Here is a 22,853-nt window from a genome sequence, read left to right on the forward strand (position 1 = left end):
ATCCACACAATTCAGATTGGATTACTCTTTTTGATCCAAGTGATTACAATATTGATAATAAAAATGTCAATGTAATTTATATTTAGTAACTGACGACATTTCAAGGCAATCTGAGCCAACACTGCCTACGCAGTCCTGCTCTATACTGAATGACGCTTTGGTTGGCTCTTGGTGAATTCACCTTTCTTTTATGCCAACAAGGAGAAGAGGGGAGGGGAGTGGATGGAGAAGTGGCATCAGGTGTGCATTATTTAAAGTCTGTGCAGCTTTCAACACAGACTGGAGAAAAGATGTTTGGCACTGTTTGTTGTGGAAAATGGACGAGAAACAAGACAACAAAGCATGGCATGATGAAAAGCTAGATGGCCTTAGAGCAGATTTATGATGGCGGGACTTTTGGCAATCAGACTGAAGTAGACGGATGGTGTGAGATAATAAACCTACAAACAGTTTTGCATGTTTTTATTTCTGTTATAATTCAGACAACAAAGTCAGGCTTTTTCTTATGGAAATGATTAAAGAATTGAAGTCAGAACTTTTTAAGTTAAAGGGTTTCTGATCACACAATTTGAACAGTTTTTCAATGCAGTGCCTGACACTCAAGAATGAAATGGTCACGTAAAGAGGAAAAACAATCTTTATCGAACAAAAAATGCCATAGTCCTCCTAGAGGCACTGAATACCTGAGAGATGTAGAGAGTCTTTCTGCTTATCGTTCTCCTCAAAATTACAGGAAGACCTGTCATCGTCCGAGTAGGAGCGGTTGGCATCACCCTGTATCAGGTACAGTGGGAGAGTGGCAGAAAATAAATATATGAAGGTGAGAGACACAAAAGGAAGAGGAGGAGGAGAGGGATGGGGGGGCGACGCAAGGAAGAGAACACATGACAGAAGGTGAAGAAAGGAAGAATAAAAAGCAGAGTTAGAGAATTACAGCGTTAAAATAATGATCAATGTCAAGATAATTTGAATAAAAACATTTTGTCATTTTCCCTCTCCTTATTAACCATCTCATTAACTACCTAAGGGATAGAGCAATTTTCTCCCAAGGTCACCTGGTTTACTGTCAGACTTCATGTCGAGCTCTAAAACACAAATATCTTAAGTTAAGTTGTGAATCTGACACAGGTCTGGGCTCAGTACAGATACAACCCACCTCATTGCTGATTTATTGCTTTATCTTTGAAAATAAGCACAAGGCATCCATGTATTTCTTTACACTTTGCAATTATGTTTCAACTCCTAACAGTGAAACACATACAAAATGATCGGCTATCTTGTCCCATATTATATTTGCACCTGGTTTCGTTTATTTCTCTTTTGCCAAGTAAAAATTGCCCAACACCCTATACCCAAATGCCATACCTCAGCTTGGAAACCCTCCACCAAGATAGCAACCAGTAAATTGAAGAGCACGTAGTTTCCAAAAGTCATGAGGGCTACGAAGTAGAGCGCAGCACAGGGCGAGGTGGACGCCATGCCATTGTACAACACCATGTTCCAGTCCTCCTGAGTCAGAATCTACAGAACAATACACATCAGGAGGAGCACACACATAGTAACACACAGGTACAAAAAATAAGCATATTTTATGAGGTTTTGAAAACAAAATGTCGAAAGTGTGTGAAAACTATTCCTACCTGAAAGACAGTGACGATGGCCCAGAGAAGGGAGTCAAAGTTCTTCCTGTCGGGCACTGTGTCTCCGGCCTCTGTCTTCAGACTGAACTTACAACCAAAGATGTGCATCCCCAGGATACTGCAACACAAGAAGGGAAGTCTCCAATAACACAGCCACACATGCTGTCTTGGAATACGAAAATATTGCATTTACAGTACATCTGAGGAAGTAAATATATTATGCCATGGGCTCTGCGTTTGTGACACCTACAGACAATGTTAAGAATTCAGGGTTAGAGTGAGGTACATCTGAAATTATTCATTTTCATATTCATTTGTCTGCCCATACAAACATATATTAGGAAGAAAAAAAAATATTCTCCTTAATTTCAAGCTCTTTTTGTTCTCCTGTACTCTCTGTCCTTCTACCTGCCCCTTGCTGACGTCACAAGGCTCTGACCGCCCCATTAATGCCGTTCATATTCTCATTCATCGCTGCTTTCTTGAGAGCAATTAATGGAGAGGTTTTAAAAGTTTATGTCTCAGCTGAGTGGTGCTGTACATTAACTGCTCACTAAAAGCTACAGTGGCTGGATGTATAGGCCAAAAGCCACTCGCTCAGGCTAGCATTAGCTGGCTAAAAGCTCTGATGCCATCTGTCGCCTGGCACATTTATGCTTGAGTGCTGTGCTGCTGGGAAAGGACGAAGCTGGCTGACAGGTACACATAAGCAGGTACGGGCTAATAGAGTTGGTACGGAACTCATATCTAACAAGTAAAACTGACGATATTATGAAATAACAGTGATTCTGTTAATATCATGTTAATTTTAGCCCATGGAGGTGGGATTGGAGGGAAGGTAGGGAGGGTGTGTGTGTGCGAGATTACATTACACACTTTCAACATCCACATTACAATATCCACTTAGGTACATTGTCTTTTTTTTATTTGTCCTTAATCATCATCAATATAATCTTTAATAATTATATGCAAATTAGATCAGAATTTAGAAAACTATGCTACAAACTAAAGATGGTGTACCACCAACAGTTTTTTCCGGATTCATGATAAGTCTCTCTGCCCTAATATTAACGGTTAATTGTCATGATTGTTCTTCAGCCTAAGGCCTATCCGCCTAATTGGGTGGAAATTCTGAAGTTTAATGTCGAATATACTGCTGACAGACAGATAAACAAGTTAAGCTGCTCATGACTTCCCTGGCAGACATGCTACTGGAGAAGGAAGCGGGTTAAAAGAGAAAAGCCTTGAAACAACTGAGACACGGTTTGGGCAAAAAAAGGGGTAGAGGTCCAATAATTGGAAGCTAATCCTATTATTTTGCACAAACTATGTTCAAGCCTTTGGCTATGGCTGTCTGCACCACACTCAACTCCCATATTTTGTCTTAATCTGCTGATATTCCACATCAGCTGTTATTTCTGTATTCAGAGATTTGAGGTGATAACAAACCAACCCGTCTCCGGCTGTTAAAGGCATACAGTGTGTGCATAACCGCACACACACACACACACACAGCACAATCTCTGCTCTCCTTGTCCACACATTCTTATTCACACGCTCATGCCCTCTCTGTGTCAAGCTTATTTCCTTTCTCAGCCATATTTCATATTAATAGATGCCCCGGTGCCCCTCTGTTACCTGAAGATGAAGATGAAGAGCATGAGCAGCATACAGAAAGTGGCCACGTTGTCCATTGTCTTCATCAGCACCACCAGCTGCCGCCTCAGAGCAGGCATAAACCTCACCAGCTTAATGACCCTCAGCAGTCTGAAGGTCCTCAGCACTGACAGGCCGCCGTCTGCCTGGCCGATGATCTCGCACACGCTGGGTTAGGGGTTGCAACAGGTGGATGTTTGTGTTTAATGGAGAGAGACAGAGGTACATTGAGTAGCTGGAAGATGTGGAGAAATCAAAGCAACAAATGTAACTTCCAAGAGAGCATCAGCATTTGGTGAGATTCAGCAATCAACTATCTTTCCCCTGGGTTCATGATGATAAAATTTATATTTTTTTATAATTGTGGAATGTAGGGCGAGCAGGATTTTAAAAATAAATACTAATCATAAAAAGGAGGGAAAACACCAGATCAAAAAACATCAGATAAGAGGATAAGTTGGTCCACAACACTGTCTATGGCCATATATAATCCATACGAGTGTGACAAGGAATACTGCTGCGTTTCACTATCTTCATGCTGCTGAATATCTGTCACATAAAATAAGTAGTTTCGTTAAATACAAAGCTCCATCCAAAAGAGAGAAAACATAAACGGTGTCAGGCTGTCTTAACACAATTACATGCAAGGTAGTTTGTATCTACATGTTTGGAGGAAAGCTCAGAACATTTCAGGGACAGACTACACGTGTGAGGGGCTGCAGCGACAGGCTAGTTCAACGTCAGCGAACTATCCAGTAAACTCGCAGACCTGATGATGACAATAATGCCGTCGAAGATATTGTAGGGGTTCCTCAGGTACTCAAAGAAGCCAAAAGCAGTCAGCTTCAGGATCATCTCCAGGGTGAACATGCTGGTGAAGACGATGTTGCAGATCTCCAGGACGTTGGTCAGCTCATCGGGCTGGGTGGAGGCGGGTGAGAGTGTAGAGGGTTGACAGAAGCAGAAAAACACAATAAAATAGTTAGTAAGACGTGGAAGTGGATGAAGAAGGATGAAGCAGTAGGCAAAAGATAAAAATGGTTCAAGTTACAAGCATCCCAAGTTAAAAACAGAGCAGTCATAGACTGAGAAGAGCAGCTACAGACAAAGAGATAAAAACACAAGTTGATATTAAACCGCTGCTTTGCAATCATTGCCTCTGCAACAAAAAACAACCGTGTGCGCATCGCATTTCTCTGCCTTTGTTGAAAAGGCTGTCACTCAAGCTGTCAGTCACTTGAAAAGAGAATCTTCTCTCACCTGGCAAACAAAATTAACACATACACCTTATCTGTGATAGGTAACAGACAGAGAGGAGGGGACGAAGCTGGAAAACGGGGAAATAAATTGTGTGTGTTTTTTTTTAGCACAAGCTGTGAAATTATAAAGGAAACCTCAGCAAACATCACATCAACAACAACACATGACAAAGGGAATGGAGAAAGAGTCTGTGTTGCACATGGTGTCAAATACTGGCTGAATTAGAGAGCATGTTATCTGGAATTGGCAAAAGAACACATGCATGCACCAGCCGTACACACACACACACACACACACACGCACACACGTGTCAATCCCAGGTTTATTACATTTGTAAGTGCGTGTGCACAAGCAGACTCACTTCATGAAAGTGTATTTGTGTGTGTGTGTGTGTGTGTGTGTGTGTGTGAGTGTCAGTGAGTGAGTGAATGTGGCTTGTGCACGATATGGATCAGATGCTTTTCTCTGATACCCCCTGTGAATTCCACTTTCAAAGCCAGTGGAGAAATAGCCAGCTAGCCCTGCCAAAGTTATCAAACCGTGTCAGAGAAAAACAAACTCTCGGCCCTCCCCCTCTTCTAATCCGCTTTTTATCCACCCCTGTTTCTTTCTCTTTCTGAGTCTCATTATCAGGCAGACCATCTCTTCCCAATCAATATCCTCCTGTCGATCAGAGGTGGCAGAACAGTAGAAGAGAACCCCGCTGAAGAAGAGGGAAAAAGAGCTGGGAGGTTGTGTAGGAATAGATGAAGGCACGATGGTGGAGAGGAGAGGAGAGGAGAAAATTGGTTTAAAGGTGAGAAAGAGGAAGAATAATAAAGGGATAGAGGGATGGGAAACAGGACCATAACCAGCCTACACCTCAGGGCTAAATTCTGAAACCACTGTTTCAGTCAAAGAAACTAATGGACAGAGTACAGAGTGGTTTCAATGACGACAATACTCCCTCAGCATCTTTCTGCCTCCTCTTGCATATAATGGAACCCGACTGCACTTGACTTGTGGTGCTCAAAACAGCAGAAAGATTCACTGTAAAAACTCAAAAAGCGATGTCTCTTTCCAGAAATCATGACCCAGTTACTCAAGATAATCCACAGATATGGTTGTGAGCAGTTTTTTTTTTTTTTTTTTTTCAATTAATGTTTCATCCATTCGTAGATCCGTACTACCTGCTGGGGGAACTCCAAAGACAAACTAGCTGGATGAATTTGAAGACGGAGCACAGACACAAACACGATTTACCCCCTCGGCAGTTAGCTCTAACCTTGAGCTCAGTCCAGAACTCACTCAATAGTCATAAGTGCAAACACAGGAAATGAGATTTATTGCTATCGACGGAACCATCACAGCCCCTGACATCACAGTTAAACTCAGACAAAACGCCACCCCTCCCCCCCTCTCCTCGCTCACTCGACCTGTTCACAAATTTTCCATCTCCGGAATGAAATCTTCGCATTTCATCCTTTCAGCCACAGCTTCCAAGCCTGAGTCCTTGTGTGACGGTTTATGCACACACACAAACACACGAACCATAACATAAAGCTGAGGAACAAATCTTTGATGGTCAAAGATCGCTATCAAAGTTTCTAAGACCACACCGACAGAGAGTCACATTCATTTTTCATTTGGCAAAACACACTCGATGTCAACATTTCCCCTTAAGCAGGGTGTTGTGCGAAGTAAGGCAGCCCTGAGGTTAGTCATTTCTTTTATTTGGGAGAGAAGCACATCACTTGCAGAGTTCCTGTTTTAGAACGAGATTGCATGAGGTAAGACTTTTTCTACTGCAGAGCAAAAAACGCAAACTTGTATCACCGCGCCTGTGTCAGCCTGTGGAAACTGTTGAGGGAGAAACACCCAGGAGACAGACAGACAGACAAAGTGTGTGTGTGTGTGTATGCAAATGTGCACGTGTATACATACATGCCTACTGCGACACGCGCACACACACTCACTCGCGCACACAATCACGCAGGGAATTGAGCTGAAAACTGCTGTGTAACCGGCGTCTGCCTCCTTCTTCCCCTCTCGCTCGTCTCCTTCTCTTCCTTCCCCCCACAATCCTCGTTTATTTTTAGAGTCTTCAGAGATGAGAGAAGGCAACTATTCTGTACGCTGTCAAAGCGCGAGTGGGTGGATGAGAGATAGAGAGCGAGAGAGAGAGAGAGAGAGAGAGAGTGAGAGAAGTGGGGAGACAGAGGGTGAAACTGGGGGAGGCAAAAAGCAGTCAGAGAGCAGATGAGACAATTGGGGTAAGGCGGGGAGAACGGAAGGAAGGAAGACAGCGAGGACCAAAGGAGCAAGTGGGGGAAGGAACGTGCAAAGGGAAGGTGCATGGAGGGACTGATGCAGAAAATAACGGGAGAGTGATGGAAGTGAAATTACCAAGGGAGGGAGTATGGGATAAAGAATGGGATAAGAAATTAAACAGAATGGCATGAGCTGAGAGGGAGGAATTAGGAAATAAGGATCAGTTGTTTTATAAATAATAACTTGTGACTTGCATGTGTTTTTGACTGGACACAAGTGTATGGGTATGATGTGTGTGCACGCTTATATGTGTTTGAATGCGTGCATGAACGTGCGCTCTTGGCAGGCTTCTCCCTCTATCGCTCTGGGACACCTGCCTCGGCAGCTTCTGAAGAGCCGGGCCAATGTTAAAAGCCAGCCCAGTTATGGCTACCGCGAGGCTAAATGTTTACACCTCTGTCAGGAAACTGCATGGCAGTGATGTTCCACACCCACCCACTCATCCCTCTCAGTGTCATCTGCTATTATGATATTTCTAGCAGCAATGCTTCATTAGCTGTGATAGCGGTGGTTTGTCTGCTGAGTCCTCTGTGATTTGCAGGAGTGAGAAATTATTACACTAACATGCTACTTTTGACACTGAAGTGGGGCTGTGCAGAATGTCACTTCTTATATTTGAAGCTTTTATTGAGGGATTCGAGTGAACCTTTAAACTCCTGTCATCATATTTTAGGATGTCATCACTCTCGGTGAAAAGAAGAAGAAAATCAGGTTTGAATAAAATTATTCATCAGGTCAAAGAGTGTATTCACTTTTTTAATCAAATACATTTTCTCTGATAAATATCACCTGATCAAAAAGTGATTTCTGTTTTATTTCTACAGTCATTGTTAGTATAAAAATGATGGAATACTGAAGGCCAAACAATATATTATATATATTATATATTTTCTTTTAAAGATAATATATGGTACTGTTCAATGGTTGCCCCTTAAATGCATGTGCATGCCTCCCTTTGTGTGCAGCAGGCAGGAGAGCAAATCGTTTTTTGATCGCAGGGAAAATGTTGTTTATGAAAGGCAACCATGTTGTGGATTTTGGAATTAATTCATATCTATTTTCGATCAATTTTGACCTTTTCACTTTAAATGTTTGGAAGTGTTTTGAACAGATGAGTCAAAAACAATGCAACTTTAACAATTTGGTACAGCCTCACACTAAAATTTGTCTAAAGGATTCAGGGCAATGTATATCTCTGCAATGATGACAGGGACCATTGTATTTACAGATTTTCAAATAATTCAGATTACAATTAAATAAGGTCACCGCTACATTAAACAAAAGCCAGTCCCAAATAAAGTCCTGGAACAAAAAATGATAACAAACAAACAAACAAACACTGAGTTTCTCTTTTGAACCTGTTAGTAGTATACTTCAGTACCTGAAGTACGGTTCTTACTTTTGGATTAATTGTTGTTGATGAATTCTACTTACCTACTTCTACTTACATTGACCTACTGTCAATGCAGCACAACACTGCAGAAACTTTGAAAAATAAAAGCGAGGGCCTCTGATGCTTTGATATGAAACACATGGAGCATGAATTGGCACAATTGCAACACGTAGTGAAGTCAGGCTTATAATTAAGAAACAAAAGAAAATTAAGGGGCAAAAAGCCCCTCCTCATTCTAATTTAAAAACTAATCCTGTAATGATGTTTATGTGACAGCGTTGATTATATCATCTTACCTGGTTGTGATGCTCAATGCCCATGCTGATGGTGTTGATGAGAATAGCGATCATAATGCCCCTGCTGAAGTATTTGCTCTCCACAATGCCCCAAAGTTTCCTTCTCATTCCATTCCAAATGTCTATACAGTGCCGAAAGCAAGACCTCTTCTTTTTCTCTCCATCCACCTTCTCCTCTAGATGGTTCTCCTCCTTGCCCGTCTCTTTCACTGCATCCTCATCGTCTTCCTCCCCGTTGGCCAAGTCTCCAGCGGCCCTCGCCCCCTCTTTCAGCGATAATGCACATATGGGGCAGTCCTCTGGATTCTGAGGGACAGTCAGACTGATGGAGTTGGCTAGCGGCTGAGAGCTGTGGTCTGGCTTGTTCTGGTGCGGACAATGGGATGCTACAGGGATGCAGAAACGAGACCAGGAAGAATATGAGACTTTGGCTGTTTCCATTGAATTGTCAAGTGACTTTGAGGCACTCAGAGGTGAAATTGAGAAAAAGGATAATGCAAATGAGATGCCGGTACGGTGTATGTTATGCATGGCTGCAAGGCAAGACCACTTGTTTGCCAACCGCCAATGAATCTCAAAGAAGAAACAAATCCAGTTGCCTTAGTCATCTGCTAGACAGAATAAAAATGGAGATCTTCAAAATATATCTGGGAAGACACTGACAGCTGAAACAGCTTCTTCTTCTCTCAGCGCAGAAACAGCTGATCAGTCATGTGAGTTAAATGTTCCCGACATCAGAACTTATTCAGAAAAAAGGATGTTTTTTCGACAGGGGAAAAAAACCATGTTGATGGAAACACAGCTTTTGAGTCGAAGATACAGCTGCAATTTTGCAATGCAAAATACACACGGGCTTGCAAGTGTTTGGAATTGGTACAAAATTTGGGAATGCACTTTGACCTCAATAACATAAACTATAATAAACAGCATATCAACACCCAAAATCATATCCAGTAAATTGCAGCCAAACTTTTAGTCAGACCTTGACCTTGATGTCATGTATCAAATGTGAAATAATTAAGATGTATTCAGATGTCATCGCTCAAGTCCTCCTACTCACATCTTGGGTGCCTGGAATGATGCCGCTCTCCGTTCACATTGCCTCCACCACGCCGGTTGCCTCTACCTCCACCAGCTGGCGGGGGCTTGCCCCTCAGCGTGTAGTAGAGAGCTGCCGATCTCCTCTTAGCCTTGCGGAGGACGTGGCAGACCAACTGGAAGATCTCCTCGTAGCAATCTCCAGGCTCAGCCATGCTGGCCAGGGTGGAGGAGGACAAGCACTGTGCCCTTTGCTCCTGCATCAGCTGGTGCTCCCGCTGTTTGGTCTCTGAGAACTGGGTGGCGATGACCACCAGGCACAGGTTGATCATGAAGAATGAACCAATCTGGACGGATGTGAAAAAACAAACAGAACGTGAGACCATAAATAGATACAGAGTTTTTCTGGTTGAGTTAAGATGTATAGTGCATGATGTGAGAGAAGGCAAACATTGGGAGATTACTGTCAGGAACATGAGCTCATAGGTAGCACCAAGAATAAATTGTGTCATAGAAAAGAAAGTTGAACAATCAAAATTGAACGAACTGAACTACGAAGCAACCCTGAATAGAACAATAAATTACCAGCATCTTGTTTAAATAAGCAGCCTTTGGCTAGAGCAGCTCATTTAAGAAACATGAAATATGTGGAGGATTGGGATTTTCCAGTGGTAAACAGAGACTGGTTTTTGCATGAATCCCTCACACTTGCTGATTCTAATAATGTGTGCCAATCCCCCTGTAGAAATGTTAGCACACATGCTAAAGGTCTCTGAGGGCTGGCTTCCTACCAAACCGAGGGTGATTGGAGCAGACAGACAGCGCCAACACATGCCCAAAGCACAGTTCAGCGTCTGGCTATCTTTGTCTCTCTCCTTTGATTCTCTGACTTGAGTTAACTTTCTCTCCTGCCCCTACTCCGACTCAATATCTGTACTTTTCTTATGCTCGGGCTCAACAATACCCCAATGCGATGCAACCCTATCCACTAACATTTCTTTACCCAGTACATCTCTTTTTTTACTCTTTTCACAAAAGAGGTTTCATTTTCTCATCATGAGTCGAAAGTGAGGGTCGGAGGGTTAGTTGCAGTGTTGGCTGACCATTTTCCGTGGGAATAATGGGAATCACTACAGTACTGATGAAATAGCTTTTATTGGACTACTCAGAGCTGGTTACGGAACAATGATTAAATCAATATAAGCTGATGCTGAACAACTTTGAACACCAGACTGCTGGATGGACATAGCAGCTTGTAGCAGAGTCGGTTTTGTTCATTACAAATCTGAACATGTTTCCCTTCTTCTCTCTGTCAGACACGCACACACACACACACACACACACACACACACATACTTACAAGGCCGAAACATTTGGAGCAGGAGCACTCTATAAATCATTCACAGATAAAATCCACAAAATCAAAACCTAATGACCTTCTACCTATAGACTTTCATCCCCAGCGATCAAAGATGAAGGTGAATAAGACTGAATTAGCTGAGAGGAATGGAAAAAAAAGGGACTCTGGACATATTCATAGGGAGAGAAAGAGAGGAAACATGGAGGGGATGTGTGTCTGTGTGTGTGTGTGTGTGTGGGTGGGGAGAAAGGGAGGAGAGATGCCCATCTGTGGCCTGTGGGTCAAAGCAGGTCTGCAGGTGTGTGGGGCTTTGATTTCCCTCCAGGCTTGCATCTGTGCGTGTGTGTGTGTGTGTGTCTATTCTGTGATTCTGATCAGTAGACAGCTTTGCGCATAATCAGGGCGGGCAGTCCAATATCACGCATTCAGATGATCACTGCATTATGCATGCGTGCAAACACACACACACACGCACAGATTCAACCACACATAAACACTCACGAAGACAAAAGCATGTGGATCAGAAACTCGCACACTCAAATTAAGATGGCAGGCTTGGCTTACAACTGATTGCATGAGTCTGTGTGCTTCAACGCAGTAGTTGTCGCATACATTTAATACAGACATAAACGTGCACACACACACACACACACACAAAACTTAATAATAACCAAACATCTGCCCTCTCGGGAAGCACTTAGCTCTAAGTCACTTTAATCCATTTACTCACAGTCTTCAATGCAGCATAAATGAGACTTTATCAACTACCAAGCAGATATAGAAGCAGTGCGGAGGTCAAACTTCTCTTTATCTCAGTGTTTTGTATCCGAGAACCCACACTTACAGGATCAACTAAGAAGCTTCAAAGCACAGAGTACCGCGACGTCATTACCACTCAATCCACACAGAGAAATAAAGAATTAGATAAGTAAAAGAGAAAACGGGCTACAAAATGAATGAGTGAAAGAGTTAAGGTAACCCTCACTGTGCAGAAAACACCTTGGGTGCTTGTAGGAAGTGCCTGATTGAAAACTCCTCATAGTGTCAGCAACACCTCCAAGGCACCCCTGAGGACTTTAGACTACTAGTAGCCGAATAGGCTGGGGTCTTGGGTTTGTGTCAATAAATCATGTAGCAAAACGGGAGCAGTGTGTTGACTTGATTGTTAGGTGTCGTGGGAGGAATTGGAGCTCTGTATATTGGACATGAAAGCAAATAAGCTTGTGTTGTTTGGTCAGTTTTCAAAGCCTAAACATTAGAAAATGTCGTAGGGGGCAATAAAACGCACATGACATGAGAGTCTGATAAGTGAAGCAACACAACCCAGGCAAAAGTGATAACACAGTGACACCTTGTCAACTATCTTTGGGTGCCAAGAAGGGGCTCGCACTGTTACTGCCAACCTCAGGCCAGATGTGCCAAAAAGTGGATGAAATGTACAATCTTGTTGCCAATAATCACCTCAGCCTAATAAAAACCAAGGCTGTAAGGAAGAAAAGGGTTTGGTAGGGCAGGTCTTGCTCTTAGTCTTAGATGTGTTTGTATTCTTCACACTATGTCATCTCCTTTACCCATCCACAATCCATTCTTGTCTTATTTCAATATACACAGAGTGACTGAGTGCTGTTTAAGAGACCGCCAATAGCATGTAAATGCTGACTTCAACGACCTCCCTGCTTTACATCAGGCACTGTTCGCAAAGAGCAGAAAAGAGCTCTTGGACACACTGTTTTGGACATACATTTTCTTGCATTTTTCAACTGCCCTTCCTCTTCCTTCTTTTCCTACTGACCAGCAAACATACATTTATGTAACATCCACCTCCTTCTCTTCACTCCCTCGTTCAAACATTGATTGTAGACAGTCTTTTTATGCTACTATTGATTTCCACAAGTCTATTAACACTTCAATCTGTTACTCAGGAAATATCCTCATTCAATTTATTGATGGCAGGAGACCACTGATGTCAACATATATTGGAAAAGTTATGAGAAGATGTCACAAGGGGAATGTCTCAGAGTGTCTACCTACATTTAGACTTCATTATGTATCTAATCCTCACAACACATTGTACACTTCATGTGTCAGCTGGTAGGGATGCACTTATATACTTACAATGATGAGTAAGATGAAGTAGATGAAGTTGTAGAAGGAATGGGCATCCATTACATAGTACATAATCTCCACCCAGCCCTCCAGAGTGATCACCTAGGAGGAAAGATTTGACTAAGTGTTAAGAAATAAACATTGTCAAGTCGGGGTGGGCAAATCGCAGTATTTAATGCCCCCTGTCTTTACATAGATTCCTTACTATTACCAAAATTGAAATAAAAAGACTGAAATTTAGTTTGTGGATTGTGAATGCATCTTTAATAGATTGTGCTATTTTTCGTCCTGATTGACCACCACAATTAACAAGATTGCTCAACAGGATAAAACCCTGCAGGAAGCAGAAACACGTTAAAAATTACCAGCTAGTGCAGGAAAATTCTGTCGTTTGCTCTAAATTTATGCAGTCATGATGACCTTATATAGCTAAATCTAATCTAATCTGCATATTAAAGATATTTACTCCTATTTTCCCTGATAGGATCAGTTCAACCTCGTCTGCCCACATGGAACATACCTGAAAAATAACGATCCAGGCGTAAACGATGTTGTCAAAGTTGATGGCACCTTTGTGGGGGTTACTATTTCCTGTGTGGCATCGGGTGTAGTACTGGTTCCAGTTGATGCACAGGCCCATCGCTTCACCAGCACCGCTACCGTTTGCCAGCGGTTCAGGACTCAGGCCCAGAGCCTGTCTGTGGAGAGCGTCCTCCTTGTCCAGGCAGCACGTTCGTCCTCCCTCGCGCCTCGCTGGCACATCCGAACATGACATGATGCCGTTGTCATGTGCCAGGGAGCAGATGAAGGGGCGTTCATCATCCTCCTCTGGCTGGTAGTACGGAAGCGGCAGGGTCATACCCGAAGAGCTGGGGAAGGGACAAGGGAGTAAGTTATTTGATGGAACCTGTATAAATAAAACAGTACATTAATATAGCACCAATAGATTTTCTATCCTGTCTCACTGCTTCATTTGAGGAGGTTCGTGAGATTCAAATGAGAGGGAGAGTAAAGAGGGAGCAAGAGGGGAGAATGGGAAACGGGAGAAGTTAAATCCTTGGAGGTACTCAACCAAGCCTGGGGGATAAATGCAATATTGAAGGCACGCGGGTGCATTAAGAAATGCAAATGAACGAGTATATACTCTCTCTTTCTTCCTTACTCACTCTCACATACAGCATAGTGTATGTGTATGTTTAAATCCAGATTCACGTACACACTGAGACCAATATGTTCTCTTCACACACGTTCATTCTTTTACATTGCCCTGTCTCCTTAAGCAGCCGTTTATCCAAAGCAGTCAGACAAAGAAAAAAAAAAAAAACAGCAACACAATGAGATCTAGAAGCTGTTGACCTTACCAGCCTAATAAATGGATCAGTATGGAGCTGCACGTGTGCTATACAGTTTGTGTGAGAGAGGGAAGAACCTGACCGAGCAGTGAACTGACAAACACCGCCCAAAGCCAGGGCAGTAAACCAAAGGCGTGCTGACAGGTGTGGTAAACAAGGGTTGGGTCATGCCTTGGTCAGGGTGTGACAAAAATGAGCAGCTTGAGGAAAAATCAAGCAGCACCTAAGACGTCACATTCAATTACATATAGTTTTCATTTATCCATTTGGAGACCACCAAAATGTCTAACTCAATTTGTAATCTCTAGTAGGCTCTGATAGTCAACGAATCAGAAAATTAGCTTGTTTGCATGTATTGATTTGCAGTGACCCTTCCCTCTCAGGGGACGCAAACCACTAGAGCAAAACGCCCCCCACAGCATTCCCATGCCACCATTGGCTATGTTTCACCGCATGTTTTATGCTTTGCTGTTGTCACCCGACTGTATCTTCTAATGGAAACGATACGAAAATAAATCCCAGCCTTGCGTTTCTATTCTGAAAGAAATCAGGCCGCTCTCTCTTAATGCAGGTGGGATGCCATGCACCTAAGTAGCTGTATAATTTGTAGTCACAGATACAGGCAAAAATAAAATGAAAATGGTATTAAACACATATTTAATCATGTAAACACAGACATGTGGTAAGTTTGTGTGAGATCAGGTGCTTGTGTGTATGTGTGTATGTGTGTGTGTGTGTGTGTGTGCGCGTGCCTTGGTGTGAAATCAGCAGGAAAACAGATTACACTATCATGCACTGACACCTGTTACACACATACACACACCATCAGTGAGCAGATTCATCCCCTGTGAGAGCACCCCATGAGGTCGTGAGTGTCAAATGTGATGATACACACGTCCTTATAATTCTGAATCCAAGTGATTGCCACCATCTAGAGCACCTCATCATTTCTTGAGATGTCTCTCGCTCCTCTCTGTTTTAATGGGAGCGTGCCAAAGAGTCTTTCTTTCACTTCACGTCCACCTGGGAACTCTCATCTTCATCCATGGATTTATCTAAAATGAAAGTCAGCTGGAACTGGTACAGTTCTGTGCTGCTGAGGCTTTTAGAAGTATATTATATATACAGTACGTTTCACCAGACTACTAATAAACAGGAGGAAAAAATGCAAAGCTTCCAAAGCCTTCCCTGAACTCAAAAGTGTTTTAATTAACAAAAGAGAACAAAAAAATGCACAAAACAAACTTAAAACTTGGAGAAAACAATGAGAAGGGTCTTGGACAATGAAAAAAGAAAAGACAATGCTGAGCCAGTCGGGGAGGCCTATTAGCTGTGCGTATGATCTGACATGACTGTGGAGTAAATTAGGGCAGGGTGTGGACGCTCATACCAAGGTCTGGGCCTGGGGAGGACAAAAATAGAGCCTCTCCATCAGCATGCCCATTACTGAACACACACACACACTCAGGGTCACTCGACCTCCCAGTATTTACTCATTGCACTGTCTGTCACATCAGCTTCTCTTTCTGCTGTCTCTCAATTGGCCTTTTTCTCACGTTTCTCTGTGTCCTCTTACAGAGAGGGAAGAGGAACACACAAGGCTGGCGCAAGGTTAATTGTACTTGATGCACACAAATGAATAATCATAGCTGCTTTAGACTGACGCATATGTACACACATAAACATTAAGCATATATGCATAGAGCGCAACCTGACCTTCAACACTTTCCCCTCTCTTTATTCTGTTCTTTTTACAGGCATCAGTTCTTTTTGTTTCTTTCTTCCTTTTTCTCTTACATCCTCTCCTTTTCTGCCCCTTCTCCCTGTGACCCCTTCTCTATGTCATCTTCTTCTCTCACATCCCGCCTTTCCCTTCTCTCTCCAATTCTCCTGATCCTCTCCTGTCTGCCTGGAGTCGATACCTGAAGAGATACTGCTGACATTCATAGGAGGAGAATTTATCCCTTCAACTCGACTGCAAACCACACCCATGCACGCGCAACACACATGGGTGCACACTAATTCCAGGATCGATGAGCAACAGTGGCCATATCAGGCTATACCACTTCCCACTGGGAGTAGCTTAGAAACCATGCATTGATTCAGTGGCACAACAAACTTTGCAGGTATGCACCGAGACACACTCAGCTTCCACTGACTTCCACAGCAGAAGAGAGTTTATGAGATCCAACGGAGGACATCAGGGAGTGACAACAGAGATTAACTTTAAAAGACAGAATGCTGAGAAAGGCTGTCAGTGGCATTTACATTTGTGATTTACTCATGGTGGAGGAAGGGATAAAGAGTTAAGAGACAGAGAGGGAAAAAAAAGAAAAGAAATCGACGGCAAGAGGGGCCCCTGTCAGAGTAGTGGAGCATGAATGAAGGCTGTTGCCCCCCTGCCGCTGACTTGGCATCACACAGCATGGCACAGCAAAACCTGGCATCACACTGAGAATGCACCTGCCAGATGAGAGCAAGACAGAGGGAGGGATCAAGGCTACAGAGTAGCAGAGGAATGAGACTGTTTCCAGCAATTGTATTACAGTAAGTTTAGAGACTGGGACAGATAGGAATAAAACCCAACAGATACTGGATTTTAAGGGGAATAAAAAATACAGCTAAAAGTAAACTTTACCATCAAAAATCACATCAGCGTACATTCATATAAGCAAACCAATGTATTGTTCGGGCTCTACTAAGATTGGTTTGAAAAAGCATTTTAGAAATGTAGAAAAAGCATTTGAAGGCAGATACAGTAAGGGAAACTAAGAAGGAGAAACAGAGAACAACATGCATGACTTTACTATAGAAGTCTGTTTTTCAATATATATCATTTTTAGGAGCTGTTAACGTGCTCTCTGATGCCAGTAGTGCACAAGACAGTCGGTTTTGTAAAAGAGCTGCTTAGAGGAGTGAAACAAAAATCGCCTATTTCGACTGGCAGAATTAAGTGAGGTTACGATTTAATGGTACAGGGCAGTGTAGTTAAAGGCACTGAGGAGGAAAATATTGGAAATTTGAGGAATTGGTTAAAACTTAAAGAGTAAGGCGCAGAGGCAGGAAAAAGACCCGAAAATAGAAAGGCAGAGATCAAAAGAGGGAGGGTGTGAAATGGTGAAAAGGTGCACTTGACTGCGACACTTAGCCCACTCTATTGTAACCTCTCAGAGAGCTAATGTTAGCCCTTTACTTAGCATAACAGTCCTCAAGCGTTAACTCACAACGACCTTCCTAATTAAGCACAAAAGCACCCGGACAGAGCTGCATAATATGTTAATACAATGCTTCAAAATAATAGGCAAAAAATACTTTGATTTAATGATTAGCCGCATACAGTTCAACATGAGACCACTGCTAGAAATCTGCTGGCTAGTTTACTGAAAGAAAAATGTTCACTAACTAACGATCCACCTGATCAAAAGTTTGATCGTTTGCCTTCACCCCTCTGAGGAAGTCAAAGTGGAGTCCTGCTAATCGCCCCTATCATGTATAAACATAGAACACAGGTTAAAATACCCTCATGAAGCGATTACTGCAGAGGTTGTTGCGGGCAGGACTCTGCTAGCTGGCGGACACGTGTCCCCTTTCATCTGGCTATAAGATCTGTCATGAGTATACGCTGTGTCAGCATAACCAGGGACAGTGCACAGAGGCATAGAATACGTGGCTTATATACATTGTAGAACACACACCACACACACACACAGACACACACACACACACACACACACACACACACACCAGGGGCATGTGTCTTTCTAGCGAGCTGATGCCAGCATAAAAAAAAGGACGCCATAACATCAGAACACTCCTGAATATCGGCGAATGTCACTCACACACAGACACGGTAGGTGATGCTGTCATGTCGGGTCATGAAAATGGCGGCATGCAGCTGGAATCTAATCACGCAATTAGCTGCAAACTGGGAGAAAAACTGTGGTGTTACTGCATGCTTTGAAGCTTGAAAGAGATTTGAAAAGGTTATGCTAATGTCTATACTAAAGCGAAATATTCGAAACATACAGTCCTGTACAGTATATGCAATTGATCCCTACATTCATCCTTTATACACCATCTTGAAAAATCAGTGAGGGCATGTCCTCATTTCCAATGATGTTGGGAGCAGACTTAAAACAGAATGATAAATATACACCAAAATGATTCATGCCAAAACAAACAAACAGCAGCGCCCATGAAATGGCTGGTGGAGTGCTGTCTGCGACGGCATAGTTAAGTGTTTCCTGCAAAAAACCCCCCCCAAAAAACAGGCAGCTGGGTTGACGTTTAGAGTGACCAAGAGCGCTGCATAATGTGTGTTATGCCAACAGTCCACTGACTCTCCCCTGTTTGGCAGCACCCAGTGAACACAGCCACCAAAAGACTGAGGCCAGTTTGATGACAGGTTCTTGCTAGGTTCAGTGCTCCTGACACCCAAGGGCTGAGTCGGCAAATAGGACCCCAGACTGCACACCAAACTAACTAGCCAACAGCAGCTTCATGTATCAGCGACAAAGCTACCAGTATCTATCCTTCATAAATCCCCTTGTCACTAGTTGTTGTTCTCGGAGACTGCGTACTGCAGATGTCTGGAGGCGTTTCTTTGCGAGGCTGCTGGTTAGCAGCAGTTAACAGTTTACAGGGATGGGAAGCGTGCAGGATCATATTGTAAACACACACACATACTGTCCGCATCGATCTACAGTGTTTGACTCACAGGGTGAAGTTCTCCTCGAGGTAGCAGCGGTTCCTCAGGAGCCCCGCCCACAGCTGCACGCCGATGATGCCGAAGATGAAGAAGACGAAGAAGCAGAGCAGCAGCACGTTGCCCAGCATGGGAAGAGTGTCCAGCAGCAGGTTCACCAGGATACGCATACCTGTGGGTTTCAATCAAAAATTGATTATCACAGGCTCACACTAATGAGGAGGAACCTTAAACATTTGCCTATGGATAAAATGAATTATAACGCTCTCTGTTTATGGAATGTTGCATGTGCCCGTGGCAAATTATGATCATTCATTTTAGTTTGTTAGTTGTTTAGACAAATTTGTATTGATGTAGCCACTCTGACTTTTCTCAGTTAAAACATTGCTTCATTCTTTTACCAGAAGTCAAAGGCGGAGCATACAAAAAGTAGGACGTTCATTTAAATCAGTTTCAATTTTTCACACCCAAAACTCTCCCAAACCTTAACAAAGATCATTGATCAGCATAAATACAGGTACAGAGGATAACAGATACTAGATAATATGAGGAAACATTATCAGTGATTACTTTGCTTCCTTCCAGATACATTTATTTATTCCTCATTATGTTAACAAAACATGTCATCCAGGTAACACTACATTACCTTTAAAATGTATTTTCTGTCGCAATTAAATCGCAATTGACAACATTTCAAAGGACAGAGTTTCTGAAAGGCGTTCCGGCATGTTTGTGCAGTTATGTGAGACATCCAAAACGTCAGCTGAAATTCTGCTTATGACGGCAAACTGACTAATTACGGTCCACCCCGCGAACAAAAAAGTGTAATCAGGCTACATGAGGTCTCCTTCATGATTAGATGGAACCTAATTGCGGAAATACAAGGGTGTCCTCTGTCAAATAATGATGACCTCAACGGTCCTGCAGTGATGACACACTGAGATGTAAATAGCGGAAGATAATGAGAGCTGATTGGTCTACGAAGAGAGAGAGAGATGCGAGACCCACTGATGAGATACACAGCAACCGTGTACTAACACCTGAGAGAGAGAGGTGTGTGTGTGTGTGTGTGTGTGTGTGTGGTGTTACTATGAGTGTGATGATATGTGTGTATGTCTTGACTAATCTGATGTATGTGTGTGTGTGTTTGTGTTTTTCAGTGGCGTACTGCGATTTGCGAATAACAACTCAACAGTAGGTTAATGTGTCATAAACACAACAGTGCGTCTAAACTGCCAACAAGCAGAATGACAGGAGAGACAGAGAGAGAGACACACACACACACACACAGAAAGAGAGAGACAGGGAGAGAGTGAGCAATAATGATGATGTACACACATAGACAATATTTACACCTGTAGTGCAGAAACTACACGAACACAAACCCACATTTGAAAACAAGAGAGGAAGCCGTAAAATTAAAAATACTTAGTGATGAGTGATTATGTGCTCTTTGAATGAATGAATGAATGAATGAATGAATGAATGAATGAATGCTTTATTTCAAACATGTTAATAGTATATTACACTTGAAGCACTAGACGATAAAACCCTTTGTATGTTTGAAAAGGAGTAGGAAGAAGCATTAGCTTATTATTTCCTACCCCTTCTCCATTTAGTACCTAGTACTATAGGTTATCTTACTTCCTGTTCATTCATCAAGTCAAAATACAGTGTGTATCTGCGTGCATAGAGTTAATTGACTTTGAAGAGTGTTCATGTTGCGCTTCTGAAGTTTTCAGCCAAGATTGGGAGTGGTCCAAGTGCAATACGCAATACGACATCTTAATTATGTCTGTGAACGACAGATCGGTGTGACATTAAACAGAAATCGTCATATGAATGCGGAATCCGTAGGCAAGCGGCACAACTTTGGTATCGTAAGCATTCTGGTTTCTATTTGTAGTCAGCGTAGTATTAACAATCACAACAATTGAATCGTTTCAAGGTCCATGCCTTGTAAGGAAGAGATGTACACCCCTGGTAAGAAAGCAGTGAAACTTAAATTTTGGAATCCATGAAAATTTCATCTCGCAGAAGAACGAATTTTTCTCCTCTGGCTAATTTGTCTCGTCAACTGGTATTAAATGGAGAGCAGTGGCGTTGCTGGTGTGTATGTGTCTCTGGTGGCGGCTGGAGGCGAGTCTAAATGTGTTTGTTCCCCAGGGTCCTTATCATTAGGCCACTGTTCCATTAGGCCTAATTGGGTGAAGAGAGGGAGAGACGGATGGAGGGGGGGGAGAGGGAGAACGAGAATGAGACACGGCCCAAGGGTGTGCCAAGAAATAGTTAGAGCCAAAATAAGAAGGAAAGCAGGGAAGAAAACGAAAGAGAAAGAGATAGATGCAAATAAAAAACACAAATATTAAAGGAAAACAAAGAAAAGAAAGAAAAAAAAAACAGTGTGTTATCACAGAAATACGCCTTTCTCTCTCCATCTCTTTCCCCTCCTTGGCGACTGTAGAAGTTTGCCATCTCCTGCTGTTTCCAGATAAAGATGGATGCCTCCCCTTGCGCCACAATGGAAATGCATTTACAACTATCTGCCTCTGCTATTCACTTAAAGCCAGGGGAGTTCTCTTCTCTTTACCTTCTGCTAATACTACTTTCTATAGTGACTGTTGTCTTTCCAACTACTATTTTGTCGAGCACTGCCTCTATCTCACACCAATTTTATCACAAAAAAAGGAGTCTGACGCAACAGTGCACCCACACACACACACACACACACAGAGCACCGGACAATTGTCTGCCATTTTTGTTGGAAGGTTACAAATTGAGGTGTGTGAGGGGTCAGGATGTGCTCATGCCCCCCGTGTACCTGTGGACAAGGTAACGATCCAACAAAACAAGGAGCAAATAGCTTTATCCGCATGCCTTCTCACCTCTAATGGGGTCACGAGACGAAATCGCCCTACCACATGCTCATGCAGCTCACTGATAAGAACATAAACAATAACATTACGCACACCTCACACACAGAGGAAGGATAGGCTCGCGGATACACATTTATTATACACTCATCCACACATGTACACACAGTACATGCATGAATCTGCTGCATCAACTATGCACATGCTAATCAAGATTGCATACATGTATTCATGTACTTGGAGATCATGCATAATCATCTCCAGAAAAGCACATTTGTCACCACTCTGTGCACATGTCACTTTTCTGAGTGCAACTGCTGTGTCTGTCTGAAATATCAGGCTGAGTACGTTCTTTGTTGATGCCAGCAACTGAAAGGTAACTTGTCCTTGGGTGCGGGTGGAAAATTGAAATCGGCTGGCTGCTTTTTCAGGTAAATACCCTAAACACGAAGAATCTGCAATGATTGGACACTTAGCTGGTGGAGCTAAAATCAGTCAGGCTTTCCTCGAGGCAGAGGACAGGCTGTAATTTTGGATTTGTGTGTGTCTCTCTCAGGGGTCTTTTGAAAGCAGCAGAGAAGCAGAACAAGAGGAAATACTGTATCAGATGAAAAAGGTTAAATAATAATAAATTAGTTAGCAATAGAAAAGCTTTAGATGTTGGTTTGTAGAGATTAAAAACTACTCTGTCTGCTCATCCCTCTTCCCCACATGTAGAACTTTCTGTCCACATTAACTAGAAAGGTTTCCTTTTCCTGCAGTATCTGTCTCCAAGGTCCTAACTGAATTAGGCAACAGGGCTTTCATGCTATCAGCTCCATCTGCTGCGGACTGATTTCATGATTATTTAAAAGTTTAAGTAGA

At 42.7% G+C, this 22,853-nt stretch overlaps 1 protein-coding gene across 7 annotated transcripts in view; it reads right to left on the minus strand.

Annotated features, from left to right (window-relative positions):
* The window catches only part of LOC115575830 (voltage-dependent T-type calcium channel subunit alpha-1I-like), a 168,227-nt gene that overhangs the window by 43,478 nt on the left and 101,896 nt on the right, over positions 1-22,853 (minus strand). For all 7 annotated transcript variants that reach the window (XM_030408188.1, XM_030408186.1, XM_030408185.1 and 4 more), the window contains 10 exons: positions 19,129-19,288; positions 13,580-13,928; positions 13,069-13,161; positions 9,616-9,940; positions 8,556-8,941; positions 4,066-4,217; positions 3,279-3,464; positions 1,641-1,758; positions 1,366-1,521; positions 684-774 (listed from right to left, as the gene is read on the minus strand). In XM_030408188.1, the coding sequence (XP_030264048.1) occupies positions 684-774; positions 1,366-1,521; positions 1,641-1,758; positions 3,279-3,464; positions 4,066-4,217; positions 8,556-8,941; positions 9,616-9,940; positions 13,069-13,161; positions 13,580-13,928; positions 19,129-19,288 (2,016 nt within the window). The remainder of the gene's footprint in view (positions 1-683; positions 775-1,365; positions 1,522-1,640; positions 1,759-3,278; positions 3,465-4,065; positions 4,218-8,555; positions 8,942-9,615; positions 9,941-13,068; positions 13,162-13,579; positions 13,929-19,128; positions 19,289-22,853) is intronic.

This window comes from Sparus aurata, chromosome 23, assembly GCF_900880675.1.
Source record: "Sparus aurata chromosome 23, fSpaAur1.1, whole genome shotgun sequence".
NCBI lineage: Eukaryota > Metazoa > Chordata > Actinopteri > Spariformes > Sparidae > Sparus > Sparus aurata.